The following is a 17,556-nucleotide window of genomic DNA, read 5'->3' as shown; positions in this document are numbered from 1 at the left end:
CTCAGTAGATAAGAGTTTCCTTTCATCTAGAACACTAACCAGCCTGTGGGTGATTTATCTTATCAAGTAAACCAAAATGACTAATGGCAATGCCACCACTCCTTTTAGAAAAAAAAATTTAATAGTATTCAGTTTATCTCATAACTCTCTGGCATTAATCATCAGACAAAAGCATTCTCCCATCACATCTCTGTGCTGTATTTCCCTTGCCTGACTCCATCATTCATCTTAGCAGACTACGGAAGAACATGGGGAAGACCAGAAACACATCCCTGGACACTGTGGTGACAGATTTCATTCTCCTGGGCTTATCTCACCCCCCGAGGCTGAGGACTCTCCTCTTCTTGGTCTTCTTCATCATTTACATCCTGACCCAGCTGGGCAACCTCCTCATTTTGCTCACTGTGTGGGCTGACCCAAAGCTCCACACTCGCCCCATGTACATTCTCCTGGGCGTGCTCTCATTCCTGGACATGTGGCTCTCCTCCGTCATCGTTCCTCGGCTAATATTGGATTTTACTCCCGCCAGCAAGAGAATCCCGTTTGGTGGCTGTGCGGCTCAGCTGTATTTCTTTCATTTCCTGGGCAGCACACAGTGTTTCCTCTACACCTTGATGGCTTATGACAGGTACCTGGCAATATGCCAGCCCCTGCGCTACCCGGCGCTCATGAACGGGAGGCTATGCACCATCCTTGTGGCTGGAGCTTGGGTGGCTGGCTCCATTCATGGGTCCATCCAGGCCACCCTGACATTCCGCCTGCCCTACTGTGGGCCCAACCAGGTGGATTACTTTATCTGTGACATCCCTGCAGTATTGAGACTGGCCTGTGCAGACACAACTGTCAATGAGCTTGTGACTTTTGTGGACATCGGGGTAGTGGCCGCCAGCTGTTTCACGTTAATTCTGCTCTCCTATGCCAACATCGTCCACGCCATCCTGCAGATACGCACGGCTGATGGGCGGCGCCGAGCCTTCTCCACCTGCGGCTCCCACCTAACCGTGGTCACAGTCTACTATGTCCCCTGTATTTTCATCTACCTTCGGGCTGGCTCCAAGAGTCCCCTGGATGGGGCGGTGGCTGTGTTTTACACTGTTGTCACTCCGTTACTGAACCCCCTCATCTACACGCTGAGGAACCAGGAAGTGAAGTCTGCTCTGAAGAGAATCGCTGCAGGTAGGGGGGCTGGGAGTGAAGATAAGTAACTAGAGGCTCGGGGACCACCTACATCACCATCAATACCTTTCTTTTCAGAAGTTGCTGCATATGGCAGATGTTCAAAAGCTATTCATGATCATGTACTGTACTGAAATTAATTCTCTTTAGAGGAAACTTCTGAATTCTTTGGATTCATAATCTTTTCATTTCCTTAAACTCGGCCAAATTGGTTTTACATTATTTGTTTGGAAGTAAATGGATACACTCCTTCTACCACCTTTTGATTACCTTGTGAGATAAGAAAATGTCTTTCAAAGGTTAAATAGGATGTCAACTTCTTTGAGGTAAATTATGTCAGAAAATGTGAAAGGGAAAAAATAAGACATAATGCTACCATAGCCCCTTTTTCATCCTCTTTACCCCTAAACCTAGACTTCTGTAAATTCTCTATTTCTTTGCTTATTCAGGGCATTAACATTCCCAAGCACTTCAACCCAGAAATACTGGATCATCTGTACTTCCTTCCTGTCCCTTACTCTCCCCATGTGCTAAGACATCAAATTCTGTCCTCCTTTAGGAAGTCTCTCTTAATACCTAACTAGTCACATGTATATATGTATAACTTCTTTAAAATGTAGGCATATATAAGATGAACTTCACCATTGTTTACATTAGGGATGGCAATGGGAAAGTGGGGTAAGGGGATTTTATTTCTTGTATATCTCTGTGCTACTCAACATTAAAATGAGCAAGTTTTTTTATTAAATTTTAAAGAAACTAAAAGCAGATGAGATTTGGAGGAGAGATACAAGGAGAAGAAAGAGATGGAAAAAAGAGGAAGAAAGAAAAGAACAGAAGAAAAAAGAGTAAAAAAGGAAAGCCTCAAACATATCTTAAACTATATATTAAGGCATTCCAGAAAGGAATTTCCTATGATCTCTGATATATATGTTTTAATACACACCCGTCTCTGATTAATACAATTTACTATCAAAGGCAGCTACAATAAAAAAGACAGACAATGACAAGTGTTGTCTAGACGTGGAGAAATTTGGAAACTTCATACAATGCTGGTGGTAATATAAAATGGTAGACACATTTAAAAAACAACTTCGCAATTGTTCAAAATGTTAAACATAGAATTCCCATATTCTACTCCTAGGTATGTTCCAAAAAATGATACCATATGCTTACAAACACAAAAGAAAAACTTGTACATGCGTGCTCATAGCAGCACTAAAACAGCCTAAATGTGTAACCAAATAAAATGTCCATTGACTGATCAAAAGATAAGCAAAATATGGTATAGCTTTAAAATGGAATAGCAATCAGCCCCAAAAAGGAATGGAGTTCTGATACATGCAACTACATGGATGAAACTTGAAAATGCTATGTTAAGTCAAAGCAACCAGACACAGAAGGCCACATATTACATGATTTCAGTTATATGAAATGTTCAAAATAGACAAATCCATAGAAACAGAAAGTAGATTAGTGTTCACCAGGAGTGGGGTAGAGGAGGATTTGGGGACATATGAAATTATTCAAGAATTAGACTGCAGTGATTAATTCACAACTTTGTAAATATAACAAGAACAACAGAATTGTACAGATTGAAAGGGTGAACTCTACAACATTTGTATTAACTTCAATAAAGCGATTATTTTTTAACTTGTTTAAATCAATGTTGATACATATTGGAGAATTCACTATAGCTGAAATCAATACACTTTGGGAAAAAAATTATTTATTGAGCTCTGTTGTGAACACAGTCCTGTTTTGGAACCTGCTGTCTAACTGGGATTTTGAATCTTTATTGCTCATTTTTGTCATGCAAAGTCAGCATCATCTCCCCTCATGGAAGTTCTGTGGAATCAAGAACGTTAAAGCTACTCTGGGTCCATGGGAAAGTGAGGCTTTCCTTGGCTTTCATGAGTATGTATTAATTCCTCACTTACAGCTGAATCCACGCTCTTGTATACCAGCAGACTTGTCCAACAGTCAATGGATAACAAATGTCTTGGAAGCCATGTAACAAAGATTAGTTCAACCATTGAAAATTAAGTGCATTTTCAATGCATCTTTGAGTAGAAAGTGGGTAAATGTGTGGTCCAACAACACTTTCAAAAAAAAAAGGATCACAGAAATTAGAGATTATATCTTTCATCCAACAGATAGTGTTGTTCTCCATAGTTCACTTTCTAGATAATGTAGAAATAATTTCTGCTTGCTGTCGAAGCAAAAAAAATAATGAGGTTCAGGGGAGCGCAGTTCTCTTGAGGGAAATGTTTTGGGTAGAATTCCCAAGAGGTAAATAATTTCTACAAATCTCTTGACAGTGTTTTGTTAAAAAAAAAAAAATACCTCAGTCAAAGGAGATCCAGCTAATAATTTAACCAACATAGAATCCAAGACATTTAAGTAGACAAGTCACAATCTATAAGGAGCCTCCAAGGGCAGGAGGTCTCACAGATAGTTAAAAGAGTCAATGTGTCAATTTCATTCCAAAGCAGAGATCCAGTGAGCCATCACCACAACCCCAGAGGATGCTCTGGAGGATGCTGTCCTCACCTGCAGGGCCATTCTACCCAAGAAAGGCCAGCCTCCACCAAGATTTTGCTGCTGTGTTCATGTGAGTGCAAACTGGAAAGCATTTCTAAAGTCAGGTCAGTTCACATAGGAGCAAAGACATAGTTTAGAAATCACAAAAGTTTCAGGAACTTTGTCGAAAATCATATTTAGATTGTCTCTTTTCCCCCTTTTTTTTTTTTTTCCTTACTTCATCCTCTGCTCACAGAGTTCATATGATAAGTGTATCAAGTCTGAACTAAATGAGCCTCTCTCCAGATTTGGGAACTTTCTTCTTTGAACTGAAGAAATTTTTTTAGTATTTATCTTTTATTTTCTCTATTTAGGGGAGAAAGAAAAACAGCATAAATGATGCAACAGACTCAGTATTACAGAGCAAACACAGAATGAGTTCCCTAACCTTCTTCTCCCAGGGATGAGTACACTGGGTGAACTTTTTGAAGTTTGGAAGGCCTTCCATTTCAAGTACCTTGCCTTTAAAAAAAAGAAAAGGTTTTTCTTTTGCATTGTGGTACAGCCGATTAACAATGTTGTGATAGTTTCAGGTGAATAGTAAAGGGATTCATCCATACATATATCCATTCTTCCCCAAACCCCCCTCCCATTTAGACTGCTACATAATATTGAGCAGAGTTCCATATATTACACAGTAGGTCCATGTTGGTTATTCATTTTAAATAAAGGAGTGTGTACATGTCCATCCCAAACTCCCTAACTATCCCTTCCTCCATCATTTCCACCAGCAACCGTAAGTTCATTCTCTAAGTCTGTTTCTTTCTGTTTTGTAAGTTCATTTCTATCATTTCTTTTTAGATTCCACATATAAGAGATGCCGTACAATATTTCTCCTTAAAGCACCTTTGCTTAAGCAAGATTTTTTTAATGTGCAGGACAAAGACACTGACAGGATAATCAGAGCAATAAAATATGGATTCTGCCTCCCCACTGAATCCAAACATTGTCCATTGCCCTTGCTCTACCTCTCTGTTCATGCTACCTCACAGCCTGAAAGGGCTATGATCTGAGTCTTGTCCAAAAGATTAGCAAGGTTAAAAGACCCAGTGATGGGTCCTCCCACATCCCGCAGTCCTAGCGATTTATATCATCTCTTGACAGGAAGAGTCCCAACCCAAAATGTCCCATACAAAACCCCAGTTCTCTGTAGACATGCCAAAAAGAGGCCAACCCTTTGGGATAACCTGATATCTTTCAAAGTGAAAGAGACATTGCTAGCAAGGGGCTCAAAGTGAGTGAACCTCCGGGCGAAGGGGATCCAAGACAACAGTTCATCCTATGACTTCCTACCTGACCTAGTAAGAAGGTCTCATTTCTCCGACTTTGCTTTCTCATGCCACCCTCTTACTTTCCATTCCTAGCAACATCTCCCTTGAATGCCAAACCAAAAATACTTTTTATATAAAATGTAGACATGCTCTGCTTACCTCCTAGACTCTGGTCATCAGACAAAAGCATTCTCCCATCACATCTCTGTGCTGTATTTCCCTTGCCTGACTCCATCATTCATCTTAGCAGACTACGGAAGAACATGGGGAAGACCAGAAACACATCCCTGGACACTGTGGTGACAGATTTCATTCTCCTGGGCTTATCTCACCCCCCGAGGCTGAGGACTCTCCTCTTCTTGGTCTTCTTCATCATTTACATCCTGACTCAGCTGGGCAACCTCCTCATTTTGCTCACTGTGTGGGCTGACCCAAAGCTCCACACTCGCCCCATGTACATTCTCCTGGGCGTGCTCTCATTCCTGGACATGTGGCTCTCCTCCGTCATCGTTCCTCGGCTAATATTGGATTTTACTCCCGCCAGCAAGAGAATCCCGTTTGGTGGCTGTGCGGCTCAGCTGTATTTCTTTCATTTCCTGGGCAGCACACAGTGTTTCCTCTACACCTTGATGGCTTATGACAGGTACCTGGCAATATGCCAGCCCCTGCGCTACCCGGCGCTCATGAACGGGAGGCTATGCACCATCCTTGTGGCTGGAGCTTGGGTGGCTGGCTCCATTCATGGGTCCATCCAGGCCACCCTGACATTCCGCCTGCCCTACTGTGGGCCCAACCAGGTGGATTATTTTTTCTGTGACATCCCTGCAGTATTGAGACTGGCCTGTGCAGACACAACTGTCAATGAGCTTGTGACTTTTGTGGACATCGGGGTAGTGGCCGCCAGCTGTTTCACGTTAATTCTGCTCTCCTATGCCAACATCGTCCACGCCATCCTGCAGATACGCACGGCTGATGGGCGGCGCCGAGCCTTCTCCACCTGCGGCTCCCACCTAACCGTGGTCACAGTCTACTATGTCCCCTGTATTTTCATCTACCTTCGGGCTGGCTCCAAGAGTCCCCTGGATGGGGCGGTGGCTGTGTTTTACACTGTTGTCACTCCGTTACTGAACCCCCTCATCTACACGCTGAGGAACCAGGAAGTGAAGTCTGCTCTGAAGAGAATCGCTGCAGGTAGGGGGGCTGGGAGTGAAGATAAGTAACTAGAGGCTCGGGGACCACATACATCACCATCAATACCTTTCTTTTCAGAAGTTGCTGCATATGGCAGATGTTCAAAAGTAGTTTTGGTTTAAGCTGAATTGAGTATTATTCTACTAGGAAGAAGCTTCTAGTGCTATGGTGCGTACATGCCTAGTTGTGTCCAACTCTTTGTGACTCCATGTACCATAGCCTATCAGGCTCCTCTGTCCATGGGATTCTCCAGGCAAGAATACTGGAATGAGTTGCCATTTCCTCCTTCAGGGAATCTTCTCAGCTCAGGCATGGAACCCGCATCTCCTGCATTGGCAGGTGAATTCTTTACCACTGAGGTACCTGGGGAGTCCTTCGAGTGCTGTATTTAAGCTCACTAAATTATCCATCACTTTTTTACACTTTTCTGGGGAAAGGCACAGTCTACAAACAAAGGTTGAATATGAGGAATAAATGCCCTGTGTAGGAAGGGGGATTGCACAAGCCAAATTTGAGAAAACCCAGCATAATGCTGCCCATCTACTGTTCATCCCCTTTCCTCACGCCTAGTTTCCCAAGCCTCTAGGCATTGAGGATTGTTTTGCTCATCTCAAGGCAAATCCATCCATCGAAGCACTTGGTACAATCTCTGTACAGACTGTTTCCTTCCAGCCCCTCTTTATGAAACAGTAATTCACCTAATTCTTTTTGCTCTGCTTCAGGAATATCTCTCTAGATCCTAAGAGGTCTCTCTCCTTGTCATCCTCATCTTCATCCATACCACTAGAAGAAGTTCTACTTTCTGAAACGTAGAACTAAATATGTCATTTCTCTCCTTGTAAATATTCACTAGCTCTCTAACATATACAGATAAAGCCAGACCTCAGCTTGGAATTTAAAGTCCCCTGCAATCTGATCCCAATATACCTCATCTCCCAAGATGTCTCTACCTCCTCCTTCTCTCCTAGTCCCATAAATTTCCCTGCTACTCCTTAAACATTCCCTATACAGTTAGCCCTCCACATCCAAAGTTGGTTGAATCTGAAAATGTGAAACCTATGGCTATGGATGCCATCATATTCAGAGTACTACACCATCTTATGTAGGGACTTGAGCATCAGAGGTTTTGGTATAGGAGGGACTCTTGGAACCAATCCCCTGCGGGTACTGGGGATGACTGTACTTTCCTAAATCTGAGCTTTTACTTATTCCTGTGTGAGAAATACCGTTCTTCCCTCGCCACATTGATAAACTCATGTCTTATGCTTCCTACAAGGCACAGGAGGATAGGGAGGACCTTTATTTCTACAGGAAGCTTTCTCTGATTTTCCCGGTGAAAACTTATACCCTCCTCGAATACAAGGACTTGTATTCTGATAGTCCTTTGTATTTTATAATAGCACTTATCAGGCTCCTCTGTTCATGGCATTTTACAGGCAAGAATACTGGAGTGGGTAGCCATTCCCTTCTCCAAGGAATCTTCCCAACCCAGGGATCGAATCTGGGTCTCCTGCACTGCAGGCAGATTCTCTGAGCCAGCAGGGAAGCCTGAAACAATAATCACAGGCTGACGTGTGTTATATTTAAATCGGAGTCTCTGGAGAAGAGAAAGGGTATTTCATTGGTGTTTGTGCCACAGCCCCCTTTTCCCTAATATCTACTAATTGGCACTGTGGTAGAGATAGCTACCTGCCCACCAGGGTCCATTCTCTTCTTCTTCCTTAGGCAGATTACTGTAGATGGAACAGGGCTTCCAGGTATGGTCATATTTCAGAGTTCTCCCAAACTGAGGAAGAGAAGAGTTCATGTGTATGTGTAATCCTCCCAGGTCTGGCCCTCAAACCTGGCAGAGGAACTTTTCCATGATTTTTCCTACTCTGAGCTGGAACTGGCATACAACAGGGACCCAGCTTCATCAGCAGTACCTTGTAACCAAGTGGAAATGAATCACCTGCCAACTTGGAGCATTCACTTAAGAATTTTAAGTGAAAGGAAAATAGACCTCCAACTTCTTTAATCCACTAATTTCTTACTGAGTTACTTTGTTAGCAGTTTCATCTCATCTTAATTAATACTTTACTCAGTCAATAATTTTTAACTGAAAATTAAAACAGCACAAGGAAAGTCTTTTGAACTTCATTTAAATTATCTGAAGCACCCAGAAAACTTTTTGGCCAATTACTATAATGCCCAATAGCCATAGATCTGGAGTCCATCTGTTCCATCATTCAGTGGGCCAGTCAGTTAATCAAGCAATGTCCTTCTGACCAGGTCAGGGTGATATAAATGACCTTGATTTATCCTTTATGATCGGTCCTGCTCTTATCTGGAGGAACAAGAAATACAGGGCAGTATATGAGCAGGTGTCAATAACCCCTTCCAGAAAATGAAGGACCAGATAATTATGTTCTTTCATTTGATGACAGTTTTTTCACCCATTTAGATGTGTGAGATCATGCTAAGCCAATTTGAGGGGAGATTTTTTTTTATTTTACTTCAGTGAAGTACATAATGTATAAACATTACCATCTTAATAATTTTTACATGTACGGTTCAGTGGTATGAAATACATTCACATCATTGTGCAACCATAACGACTGCCCAGTCCATAACTCCTTTCACCCTATAAAACTGAAACTTAACACCCATCAAACAAATTCCTATTCTACCCTTCCACAAGCCCCTGGTAATCATCTTTACACACTGTCTCTATGATTTTGACTTTCCTAAATACCTCATACAGTGTTCGTCTTTTTGTGATTGGCTTATTTCATTTAGTATAATGTCGTCCAGGTTCATCCATGCTGTGGCATCTTGTGGAATTTTCTTCATTTTTAAGGCAAAATAATATTCTGTTGTATGTATAAGCCATATTTGTATTTCCACTGTTGGATTCTGAGATTGTTTCCACACTTTAGCTATTATGTATAATGCTACTCTGAATATGGGTCCTCAACTATCTCTTTAAAACTCTGCTTTCAGTTCTTTGGGGCATATGCCAGGAGTGAAATTGATGGATCATATGGTTATTGTATTTTTAATTTCTTAAGGAACCACCATGCTTTTTTCCACAAGGATTGTACTATTTTTCCTTTCCACCTAACAGTACACAAGAGTTCCTATTTCTCCACATCCATATCAGCACCTGTTGTTTTCTGTTTTTCTGATAGTAGCCATCCTCATGAATGTGAAGTGGTATCTCATTGTAGTCTGGGTTTGCGTTTCTCTAATTATTAGTGATGCTTGGTATATTTTCATGTGCTTTTTGGCCATTCATATATCCTCTTTAGAGAATATTCTGTGTATCTCTGTTAGATTTAGTTGGTTTGGTGTGCTGAGTCCTCCATTTCCTTATCTTCTCTCTGGCTATTCTATGTAAATGGATTAAACTGTCAAGTCAAAGTCAGAAATTGACAGAAGAGATTAAACACATTATCAAACTATATGCTATGGGCAAGAGACTCATTTGAGAGACAAAGACACAAACAAGTTGAAGGTGAAAGGGTGGCAAAAAGATGCCTGAGACAAGGAAGACATCACATAGTAATAAAAGTTTCAGTACAGCATGAACATATAACAATTATAAACATTTACATGCCTGATGATAGATCATCAAAATATATGAAGTAAACCTCACAAAGCTGAAGGGAGAGATACACTGTTCTGCAATGATACGTAGAGACTTCAAGATCCCACCCACAATAACAGATAGAACAGCCAGTTAATAAAATAAATAAGTCTTGGGGATGAAAAGCACAGAATAGGGAATATAACCAATAAATATTGTAATAACTTTCAAAGATGACAGATAGAAAATAGACTTAACATGGTGATTTCCTCCTAATTTATATAAACACTGAATCACTTTGAAACTAACGTAACATTACACGTCAATTATACATAAATTTTCTAAAAAATCACTGCCCAGAGAGTATGACAAAGTATTAGTGATAATAGCTGGATTGGATAACTTCTCATGTTCCTCTAACTCTGAGATTCTGTGCTTCTTCTATGTGGTTCTATCTGAGCACCTTAGTATTTGTGAAGTAGGAGTTCATAAAATGTGAGTGTACCACTATGAAAACATTTTCGACTTGTAACAACTACATTAGTTTTTCCTTCCTTTTTTTCAAATTTGTTTTTGGAAGAGAAAAGAAATCACAGATGTGAAGTTATCAACAAGCCCTGTTAAGCCCCATTGCCTTTGTTCCACCCGATGTTACAAGGCTGAGAAAAGCTTTTAAAAACAAAGACAGTAAAAAGCTAGAAACTAAGGGAGTTTCCCAGGAAACAAACCATAGATATCGGTTTTGTCTTATCACAGGGGTGCTATTACAATATTCCCTAAGCCAAAGGTCTCACACACAGTAATTAACCCTGGGGAAAATAAAAGAAGCAACCCAACACAAGAGACCAACTTCAGCAATTACCTTCAGCGGGAGCAACAACTCTTCCCCAAGTTTATATGGAGATTGGAAGAGGATGTCTACATATTACCAAGCAAATAATAAATCAAGTTCAATAGTTTGGTCCTTCATTTTGATCCAGCCAGAACTAACTAATTGGGTCTCCTGCCATAAGCTCTTCACAATAACTCCTGCTGAACCTTGGATCCGAAGCAATTGAAATCTCTCTCGGAACAGATTTATATCCCTTCTTCCAGGCTGAAAAAGGGTTTTCTGTAGATGCTGACACCTCCAGGTAAAGATGATTCTCTCTCTGCCAAATAGCACCTGCCCTAGTCCTATCCAATTTCCCAGAGTTAAATGTCACCTGCAAGACTTGATCACTGAGGTGCTAAAAAAACGAGGAAGCTACTTCCAAATATAAATGATTGCAAAGTAAGTTTCAGATATAGATAAATGCTTGGTCAAACACTGTGTAAGGGGTTTCTCCATCTATGTCACTTTACTTCTCATTGTCTTTCCTTGCTTCATTTGTCAGTATTTTTCTCTTTCATCTCTTTTTTAGAAATTTTCTTTACTGCCTGTTAAGTCTAACTGTGGGCTTCCCAGGTGGCTCAGTGGTAAAGAATCCGCCTGCCAATGCAGAAGACACAGATTTGATCCCTGGGTCAGGAAGAGTCCCTGGAGAAGGGAATGGTAACCTATTCCAGTATTCTTGCCTGGAAAATCCCATGGACAGAAGAGCCTGGAAGGCTACAACCCATGGTGTCCAAAGAGTCAAACATGACTTAGTGACTAAGCATGCACACACACACTCACTCACTCACACACACAAGTCTAACTTGTATGTATACAGTTACCATATAAGCCTTTTTATATCAGGATAAGTCTCCCCAAGCCTTCTATTAGCTATGTCTTTCTCCAAAGCTACCCTTCTTCGGAAGCTCATTCACTGCCTAGACTCAATGCCAACCAGAGAAGGTAAGAGCATCTTGGAGTTCTCTGGTGGTTCCATCTTTGCTCCTTGCTGTTTAGTCCTTGTCAGGTCCCTAAAAGTATCCCTTTAGATACTTTACCTAAAATTTGAAGATTGAAAGATGGATGTTGAATAAAACTATAATCTGATTTCTGTGATAGTGACTATTTTAAACAGATATTTTAAATTCATTGCTTATACAGGTGTTATATTTTAGTTTCATTTCTCAGTAACTCAAATTTTTCTCACCTCATTGTAAATATGTATATATTTATTCCAATGTTATTCCTCTTTATATTATTTTCAGTTTTACATGTCTTATTGTAAAACCCAAAAAATGACAATAGATTATGTTTTCCGAGTATTTGGAATGCTTTTTATAGACTAAAAAATTGCTTTGAGTCTATTTTCAAAAAATGATGGATTTTTGAATGGCCATTTCTTTGTGACCATTTGAGACATGGTGACTAGAGTTAAATATGTAATTTGGGACCAGAATTAAGCAAAACTCACTTATTGAAATGGGGTCAAGCTTGTGCGTTTGCCTAATTTAAAAAGTCTACCCTCTGGGCAAATCAGCCACTAATAATTTTTTAAATGATCAATATTATAGATTTATAGTCAATTTGTGATCCCTAATGATGCCTATAACTTTTTCAAACATGTTTGTGCTAGATGACTCTCTGTATTTTAACCAGGCCACAATTAAAAAATACATTGCTTCAATATCTTCACAGTCTAGGTCTCTATTAAACGAAAATATTGCCAACCCTCACAGGGAATGGTCTACTTTTTAAGAATTGCTCAGTGTAATAGAATGCCAGACAATGAAAGAAGATGGACAAGAAGATGGATTCACAGTTTCAGGTTAACAAAATTTGACTTGTTTAATTTTAGAACTTGCACTTAATTCTACTACATCTAGTTTTAGACACAGAGCAGCAACACCAGGTTAGAATCTTTGACAGAATGAACCATCAAACTCTTAAAACTGTTATTTAGATCACAGACAAATCTCTGGCTTCAGGACACTGAGGATTAATGTTACCAATGAATTTTTTAAACTCTTAATGATTTAGCAATCTTAAATAACATGATTTACTAAAATATTTTGGCTTATATGTGGGAAGGAATGTAAAGTAAAATGTAGAATGAGTACTAGACTGAAAAGTATAAAATTTGCTTGGAGTACTTAGTACTATTCAACTATAGGGATCCTTTGTCATTTAACTCCTCAAAGGATCATGAGGACACCACACAGATATAAAATACCATCACTATTCTGAGTTCATATCACCCTAATCCTTTGAGGTTTCATCAGGCCATGTTTCTTCTGTTTGTGCTGTACTCATCTCTCTCTGTCTCTTTCTCTATCTCTGTCTCTCTGGCTCTCTCCCCTTCTCTCTCTCTCCCCTTTCCCTCTCTTTCTCAATCTCTCTCTTTCTCCTACCCCTCCCCACCCCTTTCTCTCTCTTATTCTTCATCTCTCTCTTTCTCTCCAATTCTATTATTGAAAGACTTTAAGGCATCTTGGACCCTCATCTGGAATATTAATGAATCAGAATAAGTAGAGTGGTATTCACCCAATGGACACCAAGTTCATGCTTGGAGACCTATGATAACTGGCAGTAGCACAAGGAAGAAGGTCATGACATACCAGAGGCAAAAGGAAGCTTTCCTATTAATCTCTGTGACTAAATGCAAAAGAAAAAGTGTTAAAGAATCAAAGAGGAAAACTTAGTTGCAACTGGAATGAAATCACATTTATTACAAACAGCGCTACATCCCTTCCCCTCATCCCTCCCATTAAAACGACCCTAAAATCTAAGGGTAAGATTAGGAAATATGATTCTTTCTAGTTCAGTAAAATAAGAATCATCACAGTGTGTGTGGACTGGAATTCCCTATCTACAGGAAATCCCCAAAGAAATAACAGTTCCTAGAGAATAATTCATAGAATAGATAATGTTCCCTAATACAAACAGGAAAATGATATAGAAAACAAATAAGGAAAAAATAACTAGGGAACTCTAAGTTAGGAAAATGTGTTGAAAAGAAGGGAGCCATTGGAAATAATAAAGGCAATCTAAAAAAGATATAGACTCAGGAAGAGAATAATTAGAGTAAAACTTTCTTGATGTATCCTCACTACTGCCCAGAAGAAAAAACTGTTGTGTCTGAAGAAAAGATTAAAGTATTCCCTTAGGTAAAGGGACTATGTAATTTACTAGGTGTAATTCAGTGAGCCCTATTGCAGGGTAAGTGTGCTTCATCAAATTCTTCTTGGTCTGATTCAAAACTTAGAAATATACTGTACATCTGATTCCTAACTTGGTTTCCAGAGGCCTTGGTATTAGTAAGTAGTTACTCTCTCTGATTGGTAAGTACACCATTTCAGTCCTGGGAGTGAGATCTCCTGTTATAAACTAACAAACTGATTCTTTGATTTACAAGTCATTTTCTCAAGCATTTGAATAGCATCAACTGATTTCCCAATGCCTTGTTCCTCTCAGAAGGCCTGACCAAATCAGGTTTCTAAATCTGGAGAGTTTAACATCAAAATGTTGATGTTATATACCAGGAAACTATAATATCCCATGACAACCAGACCAGAGCAGCTGCCCAAGCTTTTTCAAACCAAGACTACAGTTGGGCACAGTCATGAATTTTTCAAGGATGTCACTAGTAACTTAAACTTTCTGCACTTTCTGAAGTTGGGAGTTGGGAAGAGGAGGCATACCTGTAACCTTGGCATCTAGAAGAGTTCTGTGGTTGACTTTTTGAAGTTCACCCATCACTGCTTTCCTGCAACTAAAATATTTAAAAAGTCACAACTGCTATTCCAGTCACTTGGAAAAAAATGGAGTAGAAGGATTTCCTGCTTCTTTTCTTAAGTTCTATAAAGGGAGGTTAAATAATGAGGGTTAACCTCTGATAGAGCATAGATACGACAGGTTTAAGGTCAAGCATTCATTGAAAAGATTTTTGAGTATAACTACCCATTATTTGTCATTGTCAGAATTGGATCTTGAGTTTCATTCCCCATCTAAGTAGCCTCAAAAGGGAAATGAAAACACAGAGGAGCAATGAAACATGCTCAAAACCAAGAGGCAAACTGGTGACCCAGATGCATTATAATACTGTATTCACTTTTAGGGTTTTCTTTCAGCAGCAGGACTATCTATCCATGATGTCTTAGTCAAGGGTTGCCACTTCTCAGCTCTTTGTATTCACATGAACTGGAGCACAGGTGTGAAGGTCAGGGGGCTATTAATCAGAGAGCTCCTGACATTCCCTGTTAATCAAACTCCCTTTCTATTGCTCCAGATCAAAATTAACCAACTCATTTCAATTTCTTTCTTTTTTTTTTTTTTGGTTACCCCATGAGGCACACAGGATCCTAATTCCTCGACCAGGGGTTGAACCTGTGCCCCCTGCATTGGGAGTGCAGTCTTAACCACTGGACTGCCAGAAAAGTCCCTCACTTCAATTTCTTTGACACCTAACCTCAATCCATGCGTTTAGATTACAAGAGAATCATACAACTATGAAGAGGTTTTCTTTTAATTTTTTTTAATTTTTAATTACATGGTATCACTGACTCAATGGACATGGGTTTGAGTGGACTCCAGGAGTTGATGATGGACAGGGAGGCCTGGCATGCTGCGGTTCATGGGGTCACAAAGAGTCGGACACAACTGAGCAACTGAACTGAGCTGAACTGAGAGGATAATTGCTTTACAGTGTTGTATTGGTTTCTGCCATGCAACAGCAGGAATCAGTCTTAAATATACATATGTCCCCTCCCTCTTGAAACTCCCTCCCACACCCTACCCCATCCCACCCCTCTAGGTTGAGCTCCCTGTGTTATACGGCAACTTCCCACTGGCTCTCTATTTCACATATGATAATGTATAAGTTTCAACGCTACTCTCTCAATTCGTCCCACCCTTTCCTTCCCCTGCTGTGTCCACAAGTCTGTCCTCAAATTTTGTATCTCTATTCCTGCCCTGCAAACTAAAACTTATTAATCCAACCCTTTTCTTCAGGTGGGGAAATGCCAATCAAGGAGTTGGACTAAAAACTTGAACTAACTCTTCCACAATGAGGATCATTTTCTCTGTTCTAGCCGTTGTGCTCTCATCCTGCCCCTCTCCTTCTTGCTTGTCATCCTCACTTTTTCTTTAATCTGATGTCTCACTACAGCCATGCCTCTTTGTTTCCTGCTCTCTTCTCTTCCTTTGCCACATGCCAAAGCAAAATTATAATATACAAGGAAACTGAAATACATAGGACCAAGAACCAACCATACCTTTTCTCATATGCATACAGCCTCATAAGCATTCTCTTCCTTTAATTGTAAACAACTTAGAGAGTAGACTTGTGTAATATCCAGCACTGTCACACTCAACTAGCCATTTAATCAAAATTCTATTCTATTGTCTCTACTACAAAGGGAAAAAAGAATCTTCTCATTTCCTGTTTGCATATACCCCAGTCTATGTAAGTTTATGTCCTGGAAGAGATAAGAATGAACCCGTGGCTTCTGGAAGTTTCTGAACTGGCAGACCATCTAACAAAACAAATATCCTTTCCCACATGCATTGTTTTCAGTTAACCCTTAATCTTTGACCAAAGTGTTCCAGATGCAAGCACGTACAAGCAAACTCTTTCTGTAAAGGTCCAGAGAGTAAATACTTTAGGCTTTGTAGTCCAAACACATTTACTCAACTCTGTCATCATAGCACCAAAGCAGCAACAGACAGTACGTAAGTAAATGAACATGGCTGTGTTCCAAAGAAACTTTATTACAAAACAGGCCAACCAGTGCCATAGAACTTCTCCCTATTTGTCATCTCTCCACATGAGAGAAACTTCTCTGCCACTGTGCTGCATTTTTATCATTTCTTTCTCTTATTCCTCCTCGATTCCTCTTACCTCCGCGATAACTCCTGTTTTGTCCATTCTAACTCCTGTTTTGTCCATTCTCTAGGTAAGATCTCTGCAAAGGATGGAAAGAATCAATAGCACATTGTTGACTGAGTTCATTCTGACAGGAATTCCCTACCCACCTCAGCTAAGGACGTTTCTCTTTGGGTTCTTCTTGCTGATCTACATCCTGACTCAGCTGGGAAACCTGCTCATCCTAATCACTGTCTGTGTAGACCCACAGCTCCATGCCCGTCCCATGTACATCTTTCTTGGTGTTCTCTCCATCATCGACATGGGCATCTCCTCTATCATTGTCCCTCGCCTCATGATGAACTTCACTTTAGGCCTCAAACCCATCCCATTTGGTGGCTGTGTCGCCCAACTCTATTTCTATCACTTTCTGGGCTCCACCCAGTGCTTCGTCTACACGTTGATGGCCTACGATAGGTATCTGGCAATATGCCGGCCCCTGCGCTACCCTGTTCTCATGAATGCTAAGCTGAGTACCTTGCTTGTGGCTGGAGCTTGGGTGGCGGGATCCATGCATGGGGCTCTCCAGGCCATCCTAACCTTCCGTCTGCCCTACTGTGGGCCCAACCAGGTAGATTACTTCTTCTGTGACATCCCTGCAGTTCTGAGACTGGCCTGTGCTGATACAACAGTCAATGAGCTTGTGACCTTTGTGGATATCGGGGTGGTTGTTGCCAGTTGCTTCTCGCTGATCCTCCTCTCCTACATACAGATCCTTCAGGCCATCCTGAGAATCCGTACAGCTGATGGGAGGCGCCAGGCCTTCTCAACCTGTGGAGCCCATGTAACCATGGTAACTGTGTACTATGTGCCCTGCGCCTTCATCTACCTGAGGCCTGAAACCAACAGCCCCCTGGATGGGGCAGCTGCCCTCTTCCCCACAGCCATCACTCCTTTTCTCAACCCCCTCATCTACACTCTGCGGAACCAAGAGGTGAAGCTGGCCCTGAAGAGAATGATAGGCAGCCCAGGGACTAAGAGTGAGGTTTGA

The 17,556-nt window shown here is 40.8% G+C and overlaps 3 protein-coding genes across 3 annotated transcripts; all 3 read left to right on the top strand.

Annotated features, from left to right (window-relative positions):
- The first annotated feature begins 248 nt into the window (after positions 1–248).
- LOC133066905 (olfactory receptor 10G2) lies at positions 249–1,205 on the top strand. Its single transcript, XM_061158291.1, has one exon. It carries the CDS (start codon positions 249–251, stop codon positions 1,203–1,205), a length of 957 nt encoding a protein of 318 aa, XP_061014274.1.
- Positions 1,206–5,293: 4,088 nt separating this feature from the next.
- Positions 5,294–6,250, top strand: LOC133066903 (olfactory receptor 10G2-like). Its single transcript, XM_061158290.1, has one exon. It carries the CDS (start codon positions 5,294–5,296, stop codon positions 6,248–6,250), a length of 957 nt encoding a protein of 318 aa, XP_061014273.1.
- A 10,364-nt stretch (positions 6,251–16,614) lies between these two features.
- LOC133067334 (olfactory receptor 10G3) lies at positions 16,615–17,556 on the top strand. The gene has a single exon (XM_061158482.1). The coding sequence runs from the start codon at positions 16,615–16,617 to the stop codon at positions 17,554–17,556; it is 942 nt and encodes a 313-aa protein (XP_061014465.1).

Source organism: Dama dama, chromosome 12 (genome assembly GCF_033118175.1).
Source record: "Dama dama isolate Ldn47 chromosome 12, ASM3311817v1, whole genome shotgun sequence".
NCBI classification, from domain to species: Eukaryota; Metazoa; Chordata; class Mammalia; order Artiodactyla; family Cervidae; genus Dama; species Dama dama.
The sequence above is the reverse complement of the archived record's forward strand: the minus strand, read 5'-3'. Positions and strand labels throughout refer to the sequence as shown.